The sequence below is a fragment of the Poecile atricapillus genome, chromosome 5 (assembly GCF_030490865.1).
Source record: "Poecile atricapillus isolate bPoeAtr1 chromosome 5, bPoeAtr1.hap1, whole genome shotgun sequence".
NCBI classification, from domain to species: domain Eukaryota; kingdom Metazoa; phylum Chordata; class Aves; order Passeriformes; family Paridae; genus Poecile; species Poecile atricapillus.
The window spans coordinates 15,827,106-15,844,963 of NC_081253.1; the positions used below are offsets into that span (position 1 = coordinate 15,827,106).

The 17,858-nt window shown below is 55.3% G+C and overlaps 2 protein-coding genes across 3 annotated transcripts; both read right to left on the bottom strand.

Annotated features, from left to right (window-relative positions):
• Window positions 1-632: 632 nt before the first annotated feature.
• LOC131579796 (tubulin alpha-5 chain) lies at window positions 633-4,545 on the bottom strand. Its single transcript, XM_058840199.1, has 4 exons — window positions 4,418-4,545; window positions 2,601-2,823; window positions 1,909-2,057; window positions 633-1,698 (listed from the first exon to the last, which is right to left on the bottom strand). Exons 1-4 carry the CDS (start codon window positions 4,418-4,420, stop codon window positions 727-729), a joined length of 1,347 nt encoding a protein of 448 aa, XP_058696182.1. The 5' UTR covers window positions 4,421-4,545; the 3' UTR covers window positions 633-726.
• Window positions 4,546-6,242: 1,697 nt separating this feature from the next.
• On the bottom strand, window positions 6,243-16,512 carry LOC131579798 (tubulin alpha-4A chain-like). 2 transcript variants are annotated; one of them, XM_058840206.1, is made up of 4 exons: window positions 16,468-16,512; window positions 7,773-7,995; window positions 7,490-7,638; window positions 6,243-7,308 (listed from the first exon to the last, which is right to left on the bottom strand). In XM_058840206.1, exons 1-4 carry the CDS (start codon window positions 16,495-16,497, stop codon window positions 6,337-6,339), a joined length of 1,374 nt encoding a protein of 457 aa, XP_058696189.1. In that variant the 5' UTR covers window positions 16,498-16,512; the 3' UTR covers window positions 6,243-6,336. The 2 variants fall into 2 exon arrangements, with proteins under 2 accessions (XP_058696189.1, XP_058696190.1); XM_058840207.1 differs by lacking the exon at window positions 16,468-16,512 and adding an exon at window positions 10,114-10,256.
• Between the last annotated feature and the right edge of the window lie 1,346 nt (window positions 16,513-17,858).

Consider the following 17,858-nt stretch of genomic DNA (forward strand, 5'->3'; position numbering starts at 1 on the left):
CCCAGCCCAGCAGGCAGCCTTGGCTGGAGGGGCTCAGTGAGGCTCCAGCAGCTGGGCTACCCACGGAGAGGGGGTAAAAAAAGAGATGCAGACAAGCAGTTTCACAGGGAGCATTCCCCTCTTTTAATCCTCTCACCTCACACAGCAGAAGAGCAGCCACAGGGGTTACTGCCATGCTGGGTGCCATTGCGGGGTGCACCCACTGCACCAGAGAGCCAGGCATACCCCTTGCCCTGTATGGTCACCACAGGGGCAGGGGTGCCAGATTGCTCCCACTGCCTCAACAACTGTCTTTCCAGGCCAGCCCACCTACCCTTGGGCTGCACCTGAGTAGAAGACCCAAGAGCTGCTATTCTTTTCTTGCTCAGACTAAATCTGCTCTCCTGAGCTCCAGGATAAACAACACAGGGCCATATATCACATGAGGAAGCGGTGCCCACCCCTGGCTGGAGCAACGAGTGGGGTGGGATGTGTGCCACAGCACCAGGGACTAGACTCCAGGGCTCTTACCTGCACAGGCAGCAAGCTGGAGCTGGAGCAGAGCACTGGGAGGAAGCATAGCAGCACCAGTAGCAGGGCTGAAGCAGTCACCACACACCTGACCTGGCGATAAACCGATACAGCTGGGGGGATACTGGGAGACACGGAGGATCTGAAACCGTTTATTGCAAAGGGTTTGCAGGTAACACGAGGAAGGAGCGTGGTCCTTTTTAAGCTGAGGCTTCTCTACTCCTCACCCTCTTCTTCGTCCTCATAGGAGTCCAGGCCCACTTCCTCGTAATCCTTCTCCAGAGCGGCCATGTCTTCCCGTGCCTCGGAGAACTCCCCTTCCTCCATGCCCTCACCCACGTACCAGTGCACGAAGGCGCGCTTGGCGTACATCAGGTCAAACTTGTGGTCCAGGCGAGCCCAGGCCTCGGCGATGGCCGTGGTGTTGCTCAGCATGCAGACGGCGCGCTGCACCTTGGCCAGGTCCCCCCCGGGCACCACCGTGGGTGGCTGGTAGTTGATGCCCACCTTGAAGCCCGTGGGGCACCAGTCCACAAACTGGATGCTGCGTTTGGTCTTGATGGTGGCGATGGCAGCGTTGACGTCCTTGGGCACCACGTCCCCGCGGTACAGCAGGCAGCAGGCCATGTACTTGCCATGGCGAGGGTCACACTTCACCATCTGGTTAGCCGGCTCAAAGCAGGAGTTGGTGATCTCAGCTACCGACAGCTGCTCATGATAAGCCTTCTCTGCGGAGATGACAGGGGCATAGGTGGCCAGGGGGAAGTGAATGCGAGGGTAGGGGACCAGGTTGGTCTGGAACTCGGTCAGATCCACATTCAGGGCTCCGTCAAACCGCAGTGATGCTGTGATGGATGAGACAATCTGACTGATGAGTCTGTTCAAGTTGGTGTAGGTTGGGCGCTCGATGTCCAGGTTCCGGCGGCAGATGTCATAGATGGCCTCATTGTCCACCATGAAAGCACAGTCTGAGTGCTCCAGAGTGGTGTGGGTGGTGAGAATGGAGTTATAGGGCTCTACCACAGCAGTGGAGACTTGTGGTGCTGGATAGATTGAGAATTCCAGCTTGGACTTCTTGCCATAATCAACAGAGAGTCGCTCCATCAACAGGGAGGTGAATCCAGAGCCCGTGCCACCTCCAAAACTGTGAAACACGAGGAATCCCTGGAGGCCTGTGCACTGGTCAGCCTGTGGAGAAAGATGAGCAGAGATTGCTCTGAGATAGATTTCTTCGTGACAGTCTAGCTGTCCAGAAGTCCATTCAGGACCTGGTCTATCCCTGCCCTGGTCAGCCACATATCCCTCCCAGGGCCAGCATGACTTGCAGCATGTTCTGAGCCCCAGCAGGATGCTGGACCCCAGTCCAGGGAGGCACATCCCCTTGCTGCAGTCACTTACCAGCTTACGAATCCTGTCCAGAACTTGATCAATGATCTCTTTGCCGATGGTGTAGTGCCCACGGGCGTAGTTGTTGGCAGCATCCTCCTTGCCAGTAATCAGCTGCTCGGGGTGAAAGAGCTGGCGGTAGACACCTCCCCGAACCTCATCTAGGAGAGAACAGGGGCAGGTTGAGCCCAGTGGAGGCTGTTGCTTTGAGCCGGCCGCCAAGCAGACCCGTGGGCGCTAGCAGCCATCCCTCACCTTGGCTCCGCCTGCCGGTGGCACGGCCAAGGACCCACACGTCAGCAAAGCCAACACCAGCATCAGGTTTCTCTGGCATCAGGAGGTGGCTGCCACCTCCCTGCGCAGCTCAGCTTCTCCCGCCCTTCGGGAGCTGCCTGCCCACAGCGCGGCAGGAGCTGCCGTGCCGGTTGGGCTGGTTTCTCTCGGTGCACATGTGGTACAAGCACCGCTGACTCTAGGACACTTCAAGAACAAAAGCAGGTGCTCATGTGTGTGGCTTCTCCTGGGGAAAAAAAAGGGCCCTCGGGTCGAACACAGAGCAGGATATTGTCAGAAGACCAGGAGCGCCAGCTGCCTGCTACCCACCCACTGGGGCACCTCAGGCTGTGTGAACTCCAGGGACATCCTGCAATGGTTTGTTCCCGGAAATAATGACCACTATCACTGCCCAACCGGGGTGCACTCACCAATCACGGTGGGCTCCAGGTCCACGAAGATGGCCCGTGGGACATGCTTCCCAGCCCCAGTCTCACAGAAGAAGGTGGTGAAGGAATCATCCCCTCCGCCAATGGTTTTGTCGCTGGGCATCTGCCCGTCGGGCTGGATGCCGTGCTCCAGGCAGTACAGCTCCCAGCAGGTGTTGCCCATCTGGACGCCGGCCTGGCCGACGTGGACGGAGATGCACTCACGCTGGGGAGGGGGAGGCAGGGTCAGATCCTGGCACAGCTCTGTCCTGCCTGCTCTAGGGAGGGCTCCTCCTGGTGCCAAGTGCCACACAGTCACCCACACTGGATCTGCTCTGGTCAGTGATCCCAGAGAGCACCTTTTCCTTTGGGTGATCTCCTGCATCACTCTCAGGGGCTCCCCATAGCTGGCATTGCCCTCAGCCATGCACAGGCACCATGCTGGATCAAGAGGCAGCTTTGGCATTCCTCTTGCCTCTGCCCTTGCTGTGGGCCACCAGCTCAACGGGCTCTGGCTGGGCCTGTCCTCCAGCAGCAAGGGGAGCGGAGCCTGGCCCAGCTACTCTGCCAGGGTGCCTGGCAGCCTCAGCCCCTTCCCCATGCAACAGCAGTCCAGTAAGGAGCTGAGCTGACAGGGGCACATACTTAACCCATGAGAGGCAATCAGCATGGGAAAACCCCTCTGTTCGCTGCTCCAGAGCCAGATAAGCAGTACTGTGGGATGAGTAGCCTTGTGGATGCAAGGGTGCTAGGTGGCAGCCAGGTAAGGGCTGGCAATGAAGACCAGCGGTTTCTGAGGTAATATAGATTCCCTGGGCTACACAGTTCCAACCCTGTGCTGCAAAACCTGTGTTGACAGAAGTGCTGAGGAGCAGGCTGTGAGATGCAGATGTGCCTCATGCCCTCCCATTCAGGAGGTGCAGGCCTGTTCTGCTACTCCAGCATCCCTTCTCTGCTGTCCCTGGCACCCTGCCTCTGCTAGTCCTAGCATCCCTGCCTCCCCGAGCAGGACACCCCGATTCAGCCTCGAGGTCCTGGAGCAATTCACTCTTGCATTCCCTGACTGCACAGTGCCCTTAGCTGCCATGGGGTCCGTGCCCCGGTCCCGCGCCCGGGTAGGACAGGAGCTCCTGCTCCTTGCGGGAGACCCAAGAGCAGACCCAGCCACAGAGAGGAAGGGAGGGCAGCTGGGGGCAGGTTCCCCGGCAGGGCCCGGTCAGCGCTGCGGCGGGCAGAGCGCTGCGCTGCGCCTTCTGGCACGGCCCCGGCCCACTCCTGAGCCGCTAAATATAGACAGCTCCGGCCCCGGGCGAGGGCAGCGGCGACTGCCCGCTTCGGAGAGCGTCCCCAACCCGCTCCGCCGCTGCCAGACGCCCGCGGGACGGGACCGGAGGGACGGGACCCCCGCACCCGTTCTCCGCCGCCAGCCCCGACGGGGCGCGCACTGCCGCGGGGGGAGCCCCGCCGAACGCCCGGCTCCGGCCCCCGGTGCCCGGCTGGCGCCCCCACCCTCGGCAGCTGTTCCCGTCCATCCGCTCCCCACCGGAGAGGTCACCCCCCTCTGTCCCCAGCGCCCCCCCGCGCTGCGCCGGCGGTGGCGGGGGGAGCGGGCGCCCCGGTGCCGGTGGCGGCGGGAGGGAGGGCACGGGGCGATGGGGGCGCGGCTCCCCCGGGCAGGGGCCGCTAGGGCTGCCCAAGGTCACGGTCGGGAAGGAGGGGGCGTGTGGCGGCGGCTCCGCCGGGCACGGTGCCGGGGGGATTGCCGGGGGGCTGCCGGGCGCCCTCCCCGCCGCCGTGCCCGCCTCCCGGCCCGCACTCACCATGTTGCGGCGGGTGGTGCGGGCTGTCCCGGCGGCTCTGTGCGGCGGGGCTCGGCGCGGAGCTGCGGCTGCTGCAATCCCCGCCGCAGCGCTCTCTTATAGGTGGGAGGGGCTTGGTGCCGCCACGCCCCCTTATTTGGGTACACTTGCATGTGGGGAGGGAGTACCCCCTTCGGGGGCCGCTGGAGCCTGGCGGGGTCCTCCCGGCTGCGGAGGAGCCCCGAGGTGCGGGACCCGAAGCTGCTCGCCCTTCTCCGCCGGGAGGGAGGGAGGGGGTGGCATCGGTCCAGGCTGCCGGCAGGAGGCCTGCGGACCGGCCCTCAGAGGTGACAGCCAGTGCTGAGCCACCAGCACCGGAGGCAGAGCAGGTAGAACAATCCCTAACCTGCTCTGCTACCAGCTCCCCCAGGGGTGTGAGAGACCCCGAGTCCACCTGGGTCTCTAGAACAAGAGAAAGGAGAAGAAACACGATAGAGACACGTATCAGACTCAGGAGCCCACTTTGTCCCCCAAACCTCCCTTTGCCATCGATGCTCTGGGAGGCTCTAGCCAAAGTTTGCCCTTCTCTCCCAGTGGGGACAGACAGGCAGTGCTGCACAACCCCGTGAGGCTGCAGATCTGCATTACAAATCTGGGCTGCCAAAAAAGGGTCATTGCAGCCTCCTTGCTGTTAATAACTTGTGACTACATTGAGAGCAGCAGCTCTGTTTGAGCCCTGGCCAGTGCAGCCACCCCTGCCAAGGCCAGGGCTGATCATGCTACTGAGGATGCCTGGACCATCAGCCTTGAATGCTGCCTGAGTAGAGAGTCTTTGTTGCCAGGACCTTGGGTCACACAGCTGTCCTCCCTGGCCATGGGGATGGATGGGCCACTGCTGCTCAGTGGAGTGCCAGGAGACACTACTGGGTCCCTTCTCCAGGACAGAGGTGCCGGATAACTTTTAGAAAAGTTAAATTCCAACTCCTGCATCCTTCTGGTGGCAGTCATGTCTGTGAAGACACAGAGATGTGAGCAATGGAATTATTCTGAAGGAGCAAATTCCCTCCTTTCCCCACAATCAGACAAGAAATAAGATCAGTGCAGCATCTGGTGTGAGGGGCAGTGACTCCTGCCCTGGCATAGCAGCAGCAGGCACCACTCAGTCTGAGCCTGGCACTCCAGACACAGGCAAGCAGAGCAGTGCCAGCAGCCCTGTGCAGTGGGATGAGTGCCTGGCTGCACTCCAGCAGCCAGAGCTGGCCCCCACTCTCTCCTGCAGCTGACACGGGTGCATGCCGGGAGGAGGAGGGCAGGGGAGGACAGCCCCTGTGGGTCAATATAGCTGGAGCATTAGTGGTAAGCAGGGAAAATTAATCTCTGGAACAAGCACACTGGATAATGGATAACAGAAATCTCCAGTTTGTAGCTGGAGCCAGGCACTGATGCTGGGACTACTTAACACCAGGCAGGGCAGTGAGAGGACTCAGAATGGGGACAATGCAGAAGATGATCTGGGCCAGGTAGAGTGGGGCCATATGCCCCAGGGGGAAGGCAGAGCACTGACAGAACAGGGCAGGGTGAGGGTAGAGGTAGTCCCAGACAGAGGACCCCCTGCCTAAGCTTGGTACTTCTCCTATCACATCAGCAGCACTCCTCCAGGATCCCTTTGGTAGACGTGCTCCGCCACGCTCCCAGAGCCTGCCATGTGTCCTGGACATACCCCTCTGGTATGGGGCTCTTCCCTATGCGGGGAGCTGGAGCTGGAGCAGAGCACTGGGAGGAAGCATAGCAGCACCAGTAGCAGGGCTGAAGCAGTCACCACACACCTGACCTGGCAATAAACCAATACTGGGAGACACGGAGGATCTGAAACCGTTTATTGCAAAGGGTTTGCAGGTAACACGAGGAAGGAGCGTGGTCCTTTTTAAGCTGAGGCTTCTCTACTCCTCACCCTCTTCTTCGTCCTCATAGGAGTCCAGGCCCACTTCCTCGTAATCCTTCTCCAGAGCGGCCATGTCTTCCCGTGCCTCGGAGAACTCCCCTTCCTCCATGCCCTCACCCACGTACCAGTGCACGAAGGCGCGCTTGGCGTACATCAGGTCAAACTTGTGGTCCAGGCGAGCCCAGGCCTCGGCGATGGCCGTGGTGTTGCTCAGCATGCAGACGGCGCGCTGCACCTTGGCCAGGTCCCCCCCGGGCACCACCGTGGGTGGCTGGTAGTTGATGCCCACCTTGAAGCCCGTGGGGCACCAGTCCACAAACTGGATGCTGCGTTTGGTCTTGATGGTGGCGATGGCAGCGTTGACGTCCTTGGGCACCACGTCCCCGCGGTACAGCAGGCAGCAGGCCATGTACTTGCCATGGCGAGGGTCACACTTCACCATCTGGTTAGCCGGCTCAAAGCAGGAGTTGGTGATCTCAGCTACCGACAGCTGCTCATGATAAGCTCTCTCAGCAGAAACCACAGGGGCATAGGTGGCCAGGGGGAAGTGAATGCGAGGGTAGGGGACCAGGTTGGTCTGGAACTCGGTCAGATCCACATTCAGGGCTCCGTCAAACCGCAGTGATGCTGTGATGGATGAGACAACCTGGCTGATGAGTCTGTTCAAGTTGGTGTAGGTTGGGCGCTCGATGTCCAGGTTCCGGCAGCAGATGTCATAGATGGCCTCATTGTCCACCATGAAAGCACAGTCTGAGTGCTCCAGAGTGGTGTGGGTGGTGAGAATGCAGTTGTAGGGCTCTACCACAGCAGTGGAAATTTGTGGTGCTGGATAGATTGAGAATTCCAGCTTGGACTTCTTGCCATAATCAACAGAGAGTCGCTCCATCAACAGGGAGGTGAATCCAGAGCCCGTGCCACCTCCAAAACTGCGAAACACGAGGAATCCCTGGAGGCCTGTGCACTGGTCAGCCTGTGGAGAGAGACAAGTAAGGTTACCTCAAGCACTGATTTGGCTGGAGGGAAGTTTCAGACTTTTGTTTGGGTGCCTGCAGATTCCTCCCAAGGTGCAGCAGAGCACACCACACTCCTACCCCTTGAATGATGCTGGACCCCAGTCCAGGGAGGCACATCCCCTCGCTGCGGTCTCTTACCAGCTTACGAATCCTGTCCAGCACTTGATCAATGATCTCTTTGCCGATGGTGTAGTGCCCACGGGCGTAGTTGTTAGCAGCATCCTCCTTGCCAGTGATCATCTGTTCAGGGTGGAAGAGATGTCGGTAGACGCCTCCCCGAATCTCATCTAGGAGAGAGCGGCATAATAGATTTGCTAACCGCATCTGGGGAAAGGTAGCAGGAGCCACTCCCAGAAGCATCCTGCAATGGTTATTCCCAGAAACAATGACCACTATCACTGCCCAACCGGGGTGCACTCACCAATCACGGTGGGCTCCAGGTCCACGAAGATGGCCCGTGGGACATGCTTCCCAGCCCCAGTCTCACAGAAGAAGGTGGTGAAGGAATCATCCCCTCCGCCAATGGTTTTGTCGCTGGGCATCTGCCCGTCGGGCTGGATGCCGTGCTCCAGGCAGTACAGCTCCCAGCAGGTGTTGCCCATCTGGACGCCGGCCTGGCCGACGTGGATGGAGATGCACTCACGCTGGGGAGGGGGAGGCAGGGTCAGATCCCAGCAGAAACCAGAAATGCAATCATTGCCGAAAGTGCACAGCCCTGGAAGGGCAGTTCTGGCCCTTGCCAGCTTGGACAAGCCACACTGCCCTCATGCCTGGGTGCCCTGTGTCCATTCCAATTTACTTCTTTCTCCCAAACCTAGTGCCCTGCCTCTCATCACTGCACTGGCCACCTCAGGGGCCCAAGGAGATGGAGACCCATCTGCAGGAGCCCAGGATACCAGGCCGCCCATCCCCTGGACTGGCCCCACCCACAGCACTAGCATGCAGTGAGCATCTTCTCCATTGCCCAAACATCCATATGGCTTAAGGGCTGAGGCCCAGCAGAATCTGGCACTGTCCCTGCTGCAATTCCAGCAAAAGAGCTAGAGGCTGAGATGGCAGAGCACCACCAGGACTCTGGGATTCCCAGGACACTGGGAGATGAGGGCACCGGGGATGGATGCCCTACAAGAGTGGGGATTTACAAACATGAACGATTGCCACGCTCTGAGCCTCAGCTTCCCTAAATTAGCTCTGGAGGAGGAGGAACATTTAGTTGTACTTTTGAAGTCAATGGAAAGGCTGAAGTGGAGGGGTCTCTTAGCTCACAGATTTACAGGTAGTCTCAAGTCCCTCAGGAGAACCCAGGTGAAGGTGGGCTCTGCAACTTCACTCCCTTCAGATGAGGTACCCCAGAGCCAGCAGTTGTTTTGAATAAGAATTAAAGTATTCAGTGCCTTAGACTTGCTCTTGCCAAGAACTTGGATGTGTCATCAGGCAAAACTGAGTCAGAAGAGCATCCAAATCAATCTGGATTTCCAGAGTCATGGTGCCTCGCTATGAGTCAGCTGGCAGGGAGCCGGTGGAAGCAGCCATTTTGCACTCAGGAGCAGGGCAATGACTGCTGGCCCATGAAGTTGCACAGGGCACAGCATGTCCCGGCTCTCTGCATCTAAAGTGATTTCAGTGCTGCATTTCAGAGGCAGCAGTGACAGTGAGGGATGGCAAAAAAATAAGCTCTTGATACCCATGGTGAGAGGCAGAAGCCCATCTCCTCACATTTCCCAAAGCTGAGGTGTGAGAAGAGCAAAGCAATACCCCTCCCTATCCCTCCGAGCAAGTCCATAAACATTGTGTAACACAAGGAGCTAAGGGTAAGACCTGAGGACTTGAAACATGAGCTAAATCTTCCAGGATCCTCTACAGAAGGGCACAGAAAACTCTTGGCACAGATGCAAGCACATCAAGGAAGAGGAGATGAGAGCGGACTCCTCCCTGGAAAAGGAACTTGTGAATCAGCGTGGAGGTGGCAGGGGGTTATGCTGCTCACCGCACTTCATCCCAACAACAAGCAGCAGCCAGGGCTGGCTCTGTGGGACGCAGCGCTGACAATAGGCTGGGCAGAGCCCAGCAGCACCAGGACGCAGCAATGCTGGTCACCAGCCAGCAGTTTCTGCCTTCTTCACGGCAAAGTCTGGCGCAGGAAGGGCTGGGAGCATGGCTCCGCGGGACAGCAGGCAGGGTGCCCAGGAAACCTTGGGGCTGGGATGCTCTCCAGGGCAGCTGGAGAGCTCATGAGCCAGAGATCGCCGCAAGACCACGGCGGCAGGGCTGCCTGGAAGCCCACCCACAATGATGCTCACTCTTGGAGCAGTGGGTGGAGGAAGCCACAGCTTACTGCCGGAGCTCCGCTGCGCGTCGGCAGCGTCGGGGGCTGGCAGACGGGGAGAACTCCCCGCAACCGGGGATGGTACCGCGGGGCACGGGCATGAACCGACACTACTAAAACAGGGAGAGGGATGAGAGGCGACGGGTCCGCCCGAGCGCCGGTCTCCGCAGCCGGCGGGGCTCGCTGGTGGCCTCCTTGCCACAGGTACAAGGGGATGCTCAAAGAAGGGAGGCTGCTGAGAGCCGGAGAGGGAGCAGCTCGGCAAGAGGCTGAAGCCAGGCAAAGGCAGGGCAAGCACAGCGGGCACTCCCGTCGTCAGCTGCCCGCACGTCTGGGCTCCCGGCAGAGCCCTCCCCGGGAAGCCCCGGGGAGCCCAGCGCACTCCGGGGAGCACTCGCGGGACCGGAGGGAGAGAGCAGCCGGGGCCGGCACTCACCATGATGCCGCCGCTGCCGCACGACCTGCCTGTTCCCGAACTGCAGCAGCTCCGCACGCCGGGACGGCCGCGCCGCCACCGCCTTATACCGGGGGCGGCACCGGCGCTCCGGGGCGGGCTGCCCCGCCCGAGACGGCCCCGAGAGCTTTCATAAATTTGCGTGCATTGAGCATATTTGCGTAGGTTTGCATAGATGGGGCTGTGCTGCCTGGCGGGGTGCACTGGTGGGACGTTCGGGGAAGAGCATCCCCTGACTGGGGCACGGGAGATCCGGTCTTTCGCTAGAGGAAAGGGCAGCGGGGCATAAGTGTTGTTCCTGCTATGCTTGCCAGTCTTGGCAGAGGGGTTCTGCTCGAGAACAGAGATGGCACCTTCCGGCTTGGAATCCGGCTGGTGAAAGGCACCATCCAGGCACTAACCAAGAGAGACTTCGGGGGTTGAAGCAGGAAACCAGCAAAGAACTTGGCCCAGGTCTTCCCTCCTGGAGGGCTTAGGTACTGAAGGCTTCTTGAGAAACACCTGGGAGAATTTCTAGAGGAAGCATTGGTAGAGGAAACCCTTCAGAGCTGAGCCCAAATTCTCCTAACCTCTTTGGAGATCACTGAAAAAAAAACCCAGGAAAACTCAGTCCTGTCCTTTGTGTCAAGTCCCTCAAGAACAGCTGTGCCCCAGGGCTGTGTTGAATGCCCTGCCTGTCAAAGGGCTACTTCTCCATCCTGGTTCTGCATTGTCTTCACTGGTTTGATCTGATTTCAGAAAACTTTATTAAATGAACAGTGAGAGGTAATGAAATGTAGGGAGATCTTGGAGCACCTTGGAGAAGTTTTATTGAAGTTTACAGTGACTTCACTGACGTCAGGCCTTACTACAATGAACAGTGTCCTGCCCCCTCCAAAATACTCAAAACATCCACTGTAGTGCAGAACCAGTCCTGTATTTGCCTCAGCACTCTGACTTAATGAGTTTTCAGTGAAAAGTGCTGTCATCTCTCGGTTGATCTGAAAGTTGAAAGCTGGACCTAAATTATCCACCCACAATAGTCTTTCTTTGTGCCTGAGTCACCTGGCAAGTGTCACCTTCAGTGATGAGCATGTGTAAAGTGACTGAAAGTGAGAGTACTGCTGCAAAGCCTGTGCTGGTGTCTAAGCAACACATTTTTGAGACCCGCAGAAATGGCTGAGCCAGAGGATCAGAGTGGATTTAATCAAGTTGATGGGAAAATATTGAGGGTTGTTTTTTTTCCACAGAGAAGCCCCAGGTAGTGAGAGCTTCTGAACCTGCACAGGATTCTCTGGTGACTGGATAACTCTGGAAATGCCTTCTTGTGGTATAAATGTCCTTTGAGTGACCTCAGAGATCACTAGATAACACAGACCATGCTGATGCAGACAGTCCATGAGAGTGAGAGAGTAATTGGTAGCACTGAGGCATCAGAATTTAAGCCCCAGAAGTTAATTGGAATGAAAAGGAGTGATGGTATCATTTTCCCCATGAAAATCTTCACTAAGGTGTTCATTGTAATGTATCGTGGATGCCAGAGAGTCACTTCTCACTGGGTGTGCCCTAGAACCCTCCTTAATTCCATGGTGCCAATTAATTCTGGGGCATTTATAGCATGAATGCCTCGCAGTGTGGTTGGAAGCAGAGCTAGGCAGTGAGCAGCACTTCAGGCTATACACTTCACCCAAATTCTGAATTCACATAATGATCTGGTGGTACCTAGGGGTGCAAAATCATGTGATACTTCAAGAAACTCCTGGATCAGTTTAGGTACCATGGCAGTGGAGAGTTGAGACTGAAATGTCCCTGGTTTGTCGTTGCTGCAAATGTGCACTCACAGTGAAATTACCCACTCAGATGCTGTTTTGTTGGACAATCAAAGTGGGAATGACTAACAAGAGAGCAGTGAGTCATTTGGAGCTGTGCATCCCCACGTGCCTCTGATCTGAAATGCCCAAACAGATGTCTAAGCTTTTTTTGAAATGCTTAAGAACATCTGGGTAAATCCAGGAAGCACCAATCGGCTGCATCTTGTCAGTGCCTAACTGCTCAGCAGCCTGCCAGATGCTGGTAGCAGCAGCCTGAAAGCACACAGCAGAGACTGAGCTCACTCTGGCTGGATTTATCCTGAGGCGACCCCTCTCTTACAGAGATGTTACCCACACATCTAAGAGGACCCTGCAAACGTTTTCAGACAACATCAGAAATCACAAGATGACAAGAATTGCACTGGAAACATTTTCGTCGGTGGTCCAAACATAGTCAGACCCAGCATCAGCAGTGGAGAGATGCAAAGAGCAAGCAAGGAAAAATCTAGGCTGTAAAGTCAGAGTTCAACCATCTCTTTGTTGAAGGATGGGAAAAACGTTGAAGACACCTGAGGGGCAGAGCCCTACCCACTGCAGGTGAAGCCCCTACTTGCCACTATCGGAAACCAGCCAGCTCTTGGGAGGTACCTGCTGGTACAGGAACACCTGTGAGCAAAGCTCACAGTTACTCAAACAAAGCCTCTCATATAGCTGTCTTCCAGAAGTATTTTAAAGACTGCCACACCTAAAGCACCCAGAGCTGAAACTGGGGAGGAGATGAGTTCAGAGTCCAGCCTGGTACCTCCCATCCGCACCCCAGTTCCCTGCTCTCTTTGCTGAGGAAAGCCCAAACTATTGTTTCCAATTTTCAGACCTCAGTTGCACCCCATCTGTTCCAGGCAGAGTAAACAGTGTCACAGGGCAGTTTGGGGACATGCCCTTCTTGGGAAGGTAGAAGAGAGCACAGCTGTGCTGTGGGTTTGGCAAGGAAGCCCATTGTGCCCTCCACTTTAAAGCATACACCAGATGGTGACAGGTGTGTCAGGACAGGGCTCCTGTCTGTGTCTCAAACTTCAGCCAGGAGCTTCCCAAAGAGGCTGTATCCATGCTTACCCCTCACTCTGTCCTTGCTCTGCCCTTAATCCTCTTAGCAGTGTGGTCAGGTGGGGAAGCCAGGATGTACCTCCAGCCTGTCAGTGCCCTGCACAGTTTGCTCTCCAGAAGTGCCACAGGCTGGACAAGGTTGGCTGGTGAAATTCATAAGTCTGTTGAAAGCACAGAGCTTGACTGCATGTTGTAGATGTGAGTTCAGCCAGGGCCCCATGATGCTAACTGCTTCAGCAGTATCCCACTGAGCCATTGTGCAGGGTCCCTAAAGCACAGCTGGCCGCTGCTGATGGCTGAGTGCTGCTGTGGTTCTACTACAGCAGCATTTGGGACATATTTTGCCACCCTGAAAAATCCTAGCACAGCATGGAAATGGGCAGAAAATTTTCCCTTTGCCATTCCTTAATATATGCATGTCTTGTCTCGGTCAGAAAGGGTGCTCTGAGTACCTCATCCTTCTTCTGGGGTAGGTAGAGCAGATGCAGAGATGAGAAGGCAGGGTGACTGAAAGGCTGGATGTCACAGACTGTAAGGAAAGAATGGGGAGTATCAGAAGACCAAGCAGAGACTCAATAAAGGCCTCATTGAACATCTTCAGCAATCCACATGGCATTTACTCTTAGAGACCTGCTGGGATGTAGGGCACAGTAGTGATCTGACAGAAGTTTTCTCTGTTGCAGCTGAGCAACAGCAGCATAATTGCCGGTTCAGATATAATGAAGTCAATTGTGCAATGCCTGCTGCATTGCCCAGAGCGTGTGCCTCGGTACAGAAACAATGAAGCTAATTCTAGATCTCACTACAGTCCTAAACCCTGAATCACGGGGCAGTGGCAAGAGCGGGGAGGCACTCCCTGGAACACAGGCAGCCTCGCAAGCCAAGCCCTAACCTGCGAGGCTAAAAGGGGCTGTCGGACAAGTCAGAACGAACTCTTTCTCAGGCACAGCAAGCCCTGGGTGAGCAGCCTTCCTGGCTCAGAGCCAGCTGCCCTGGCTGCCCGTGTCAACTGCCTTTCTTCATCTTCTGGGAAAGGCAGCTACACACCCACGGGAGCAAAATAAAACCTCCCCTGTCTAATTCATGTCAGAGCTCTGAGCATGCCTGGTGTGAACAATCTGCCTCCAGGCGGGTGACAGAGGGACTGAGCCTGCTGAGGTGGCCCCATGTTCTCGGGGAATACTGGTGTGCAGTGCTGATGGGCTTCTGTGGAGGTGCCAGTGATGCTTTTCTTCTTCTCAATCAGCTCTCAGAGCTGGTGATGGCACAAGCAGTTCAGGAATACCTGGAAATAGAAGTGCAGTGAATTCTTCAAGGTTGTAGGTGGTAGGAACTCCTGGAGGGATGTGGGTTACCCCATAAGGCTGAAGAGGCTCTCCAAACACCAGACAGAAGTGTAGGCATGGTGATGTCTTCATGCCCAGCCCTCTAGGCCTTCCTGTCTTACGAGTTCTCAGAACTGCAAGAAAGCTGTGGCCAGCTCTGTCACAGTGCCAAAGACATGCCTGTGAGCTGGCAGTGATGGGACAAGAAGTGGCTGCCACTTCCCCTGCTCCCTGGAGCTCATGCCTTGCCTGTGGGACTGCAGCTGAGCCCCTGAGCAGCAGAGGGGACATGGCAGATTCACATGGGGCAGCTCTGCAGGTGCACTCTCCTCTTTGAGGTATATAAACCACTGCCAGTGGTTTTTCCACACTGGGAAAGGAAATAATTCCTGTCACAAAAGCTTCTTGATGATGGCCCTGCTGTGCCCTGGCCTTTGGAGAGCAGTTGAGCATCCCATGGCTGGAGAGATGTCTGCAAGGTGTTTTGTTTTACAGCTGGAAGTGGGTTGTATAATAATACAAACAGCTTGTTGGCCCCAGGCCAAGCCAAGGGCAGGGCTGGGCCTGGAGAAACTAGCCTGGAGTCCTGGGGATTGCTGTAGAGCTGTTAAAAGTAGAAAGGGAGTGCTGGCAGCTGGCCAAGCACTGTTGGATGTCAGAGGCAAACAGTTAATGTGCTGAAAGATCCATTTAGGGCGCTCCTGCCCGGAATTGTTTTCTTGCAGAGTGTGATATTGTGAAATAAGGGCTGTCCTCCCTGCTCATCCCAGAGCCTGGGTGCAGGGAACCAGTAGCCTCAAGTCCCTGGGCTGAGCCCTTAAGTTCAATGGGCATCTTGAGGATGCCTGGCTCAAACACACACCTGAGAGCTTCCTAGCAGAGTTAAGCCAGATGATGAGAGGCTGTGCATGTGAAATAACAGCTATTTGGCAGAATTTCCCTGTTGCAAGGTCTTGGAGCATGTCTGCTAACTTTCATGCCTAATGTGACCCTCCCCTGTGATTAGCACAAGCCATCTCCAGGCACCCCGAGTACAACTAGAGCTGCTGCCGTGCCCTTCCCTGCGATGGTGTGGCCTGGACAGCGTGACTCTCGTTCTGCCACTTAATAGCCTGGCACTGGACACATTCTGGAGAGCTTTACCACCTCCCAGGCAGGAGGATGCAGAGTCTGGCAAGAGCTGGGCACCAAGCACTCCTGTATATATTGGGGCACCCTCAGCACCCTTATTAGGTGCTGATTAACATGGAAGACCCCCTTGCCAAACGATCCTGGTTTCAATTATTGAGGTGACAGGTCTGCTCAGTAAAAAAGGCAGGGATGTAACTGGCTTGCCGTGAGGAGGGTGTGGTGCCTGGTGAGGCAGCCCGCGGAACCCAAGTGCTGGTTGGAAACAGTGAATCATTAGCAAAGAGCTGCTAGGCTTCTGTAGGGATTCCGGCCAGGCACCACTGGCTTCCGTGGTTTGATCAATGGTCTTGAAATGAATCCCACGCTACCACTGATAACGTGTGAGGGTGGCTAGAGGATGTACAGAGTAATAAGTGACAAGTCTGCCCCTTCCTAAAATTGTTAAATTAATTACTTCAAGCAATTTTGCTGTAATGTGGCCTTTTAATCAGATAATTCTTAACCATCTCTGAGATTTAATTGCCCCCTTCAATACTTACTACCCTACCACGCTTAGCAGTATCCCAATTTTTTTTCTAGTAAAGATTTCTTATCACAGTGGGCCTTGCAATCAGCCCCGGGGATCCCCACTGCAAAGGCCTTCAGCAGTACAGCTCCTGGCTAACAAGCACACCTTTCCTATTGATGCCTTTGGTGCAAAACAGGCTGGCTTGGCATGCCAAGACAAATATTCAGGGGTGACATGAAAAGTAGATCTTGGAAGACCAGCAGCAGCAGCAGCTCTGAGCTTCCTTCATCTGTGGACACAGAAAACTGATTATTCCACCTTTCTTTGCAGCAATGTCATGATTTATGCAAATACTGTTATCATTATCTCCTGCCAGCTTCCAAGTGAGGATGTCATACCAGCAGTGTTGATCTGAATCAGCCAGACATGTAATCGTGCTGAAGGTGTTGACAAGTTTGCAAAGCAATACCTTCCTTACCTGAGACAAAGTTATCAGTAGTAAATACATTTTTCAGCATTTAATTCTCTGCTGATAGAATAAAAATTAATTCTGCTGGTATTTCTTTCTGGTATTATCAGTAATCTAGAGTTTTCTGGGTCAACCAGTTTATTTGTTTAATGATTGTAGTGATGTCTGTTCTTCAGTCCTTTGGAATTTCCCAGTTTTCCCAGCTCTGTTAAAAATTGCCATCAGCAGCTCAGCAAGACCCTCAATTAGGCCCACTAATGCTCTCAGTGTGGGCCTGACAGACTGCAAATGTCGATTATAGCAGGTAATGCGTTACTTGTGGGTTTGTTACAGATGGTATCCAAACTGCAGTCTTCTCTTTGCATCCACAGCACTCAATGGCATTCACTCTCCAAGATTCCACTCTTGCACTGGTAGTTAGGCACCGTGGGCTATGAAAAACCAAAGAAAGCTGCTTTCTGGCATTCTTTTTTTCCTCTTTCTTGTTTTCTTCTCATGCAAATGAATATGCTTCATCTCCTTTTTTTTTATTTGTTCCTTCTCGGCTCATTATTAGCCTTTGAGCCATGCCTAGGTGAAGACAATTGGCCATGGCTGGGCATGTAGCTGGAGGGTATGGTGAGGACCAGACCCCTGTCCTGTGGCACTAGCCTAGCCCTAGCCTGTGACCACAGTCCTACCAGGCACTGCAGAAAATCCTGGCCAAGTCAGATGAACATGAGTGTTGTGGAGCTTAGGAGAGTGCGGGCATGGACATGTTGGTGTGCACGACAAAAATCAGGATTTCCTTCACAATAGAATCCCTTCCTGTCCAGTGTCAGCTGCAGCTTCTGCTCCCCTCTGCAGCTGGAGGGTTCCCTAGCATATGGAGGGGGTGTGTGATATCAGTCTATTCATTATTTTTCACCTCCCTTCCCTTGGGATCAGATCCAGGCCATGCAGCTCCCAGCGTTCACCGTGGATGAGTTTGGGGTGTTCTGCTCCTGTGCACCACAGTGTTATCCAGCCCAACCTGTAACCAACCACGTGCCAGGGATGGTGGTAAAACCCTGCTGCCATGAAGCTTAGCTTCTCCCTTGGCCTGTGTGCCTGCTCATCATAGATAACCTATTTAGTCATGGGCTTCTGCCACCTCTGCCAGCCTCTGACTCTGTTGATTTAAAAACTGCAAGCACCTCGGTTTTGCAGGGTTTTGGCTGGGGCAGCAGCCCCATTGTCAGCACACGCAAGCATCCCTGCAAGGCAGAGCCTGGGACGCATAGCCTGGGTCTGTCACATTGCTCAATCTGGCTCAAAGTCATCGTCCTGCTTGAACAAAAGTCACCCTGACTTTGTTGTTTCTCACTTCTCTGTTCTGCTATGCAAACTAAAAGCAGCTGCATGACTTTGCCTCCCTGGAT

Bases quoted from the DNA above. Each gene is read 5' to 3' on its own strand.
- LOC131579796 (XM_058840199.1), bottom strand. The intron at 2,058-2,600 runs GTGAGTGCACCC...GTTCTCTCCTAG, and splicing joins CCTGGAGCCCACCGTGATTG to ATGAGGTTCGGGGAGGTGTC. The intron at 1,699-1,908 runs GTAAGTGACTGC...CTTTCTCCACAG, and splicing joins TGGACAGGATTCGTAAGCTG to GCTGACCAGTGCACAGGCCT.
- LOC131579798 (XM_058840206.1), bottom strand. From the start codon at position 16,497: ATGTATTTACTACTGATAACTTTGTCTCAG. The intron at 7,639-7,772 runs GTGAGTGCACCC...GCTCTCTCCTAG, and splicing joins CCTGGAGCCCACCGTGATTG to ATGAGATTCGGGGAGGCGTC. The intron at 7,309-7,489 runs GTAAGAGACCGC...CTCTCTCCACAG, and splicing joins TGGACAGGATTCGTAAGCTG to GCTGACCAGTGCACAGGCCT.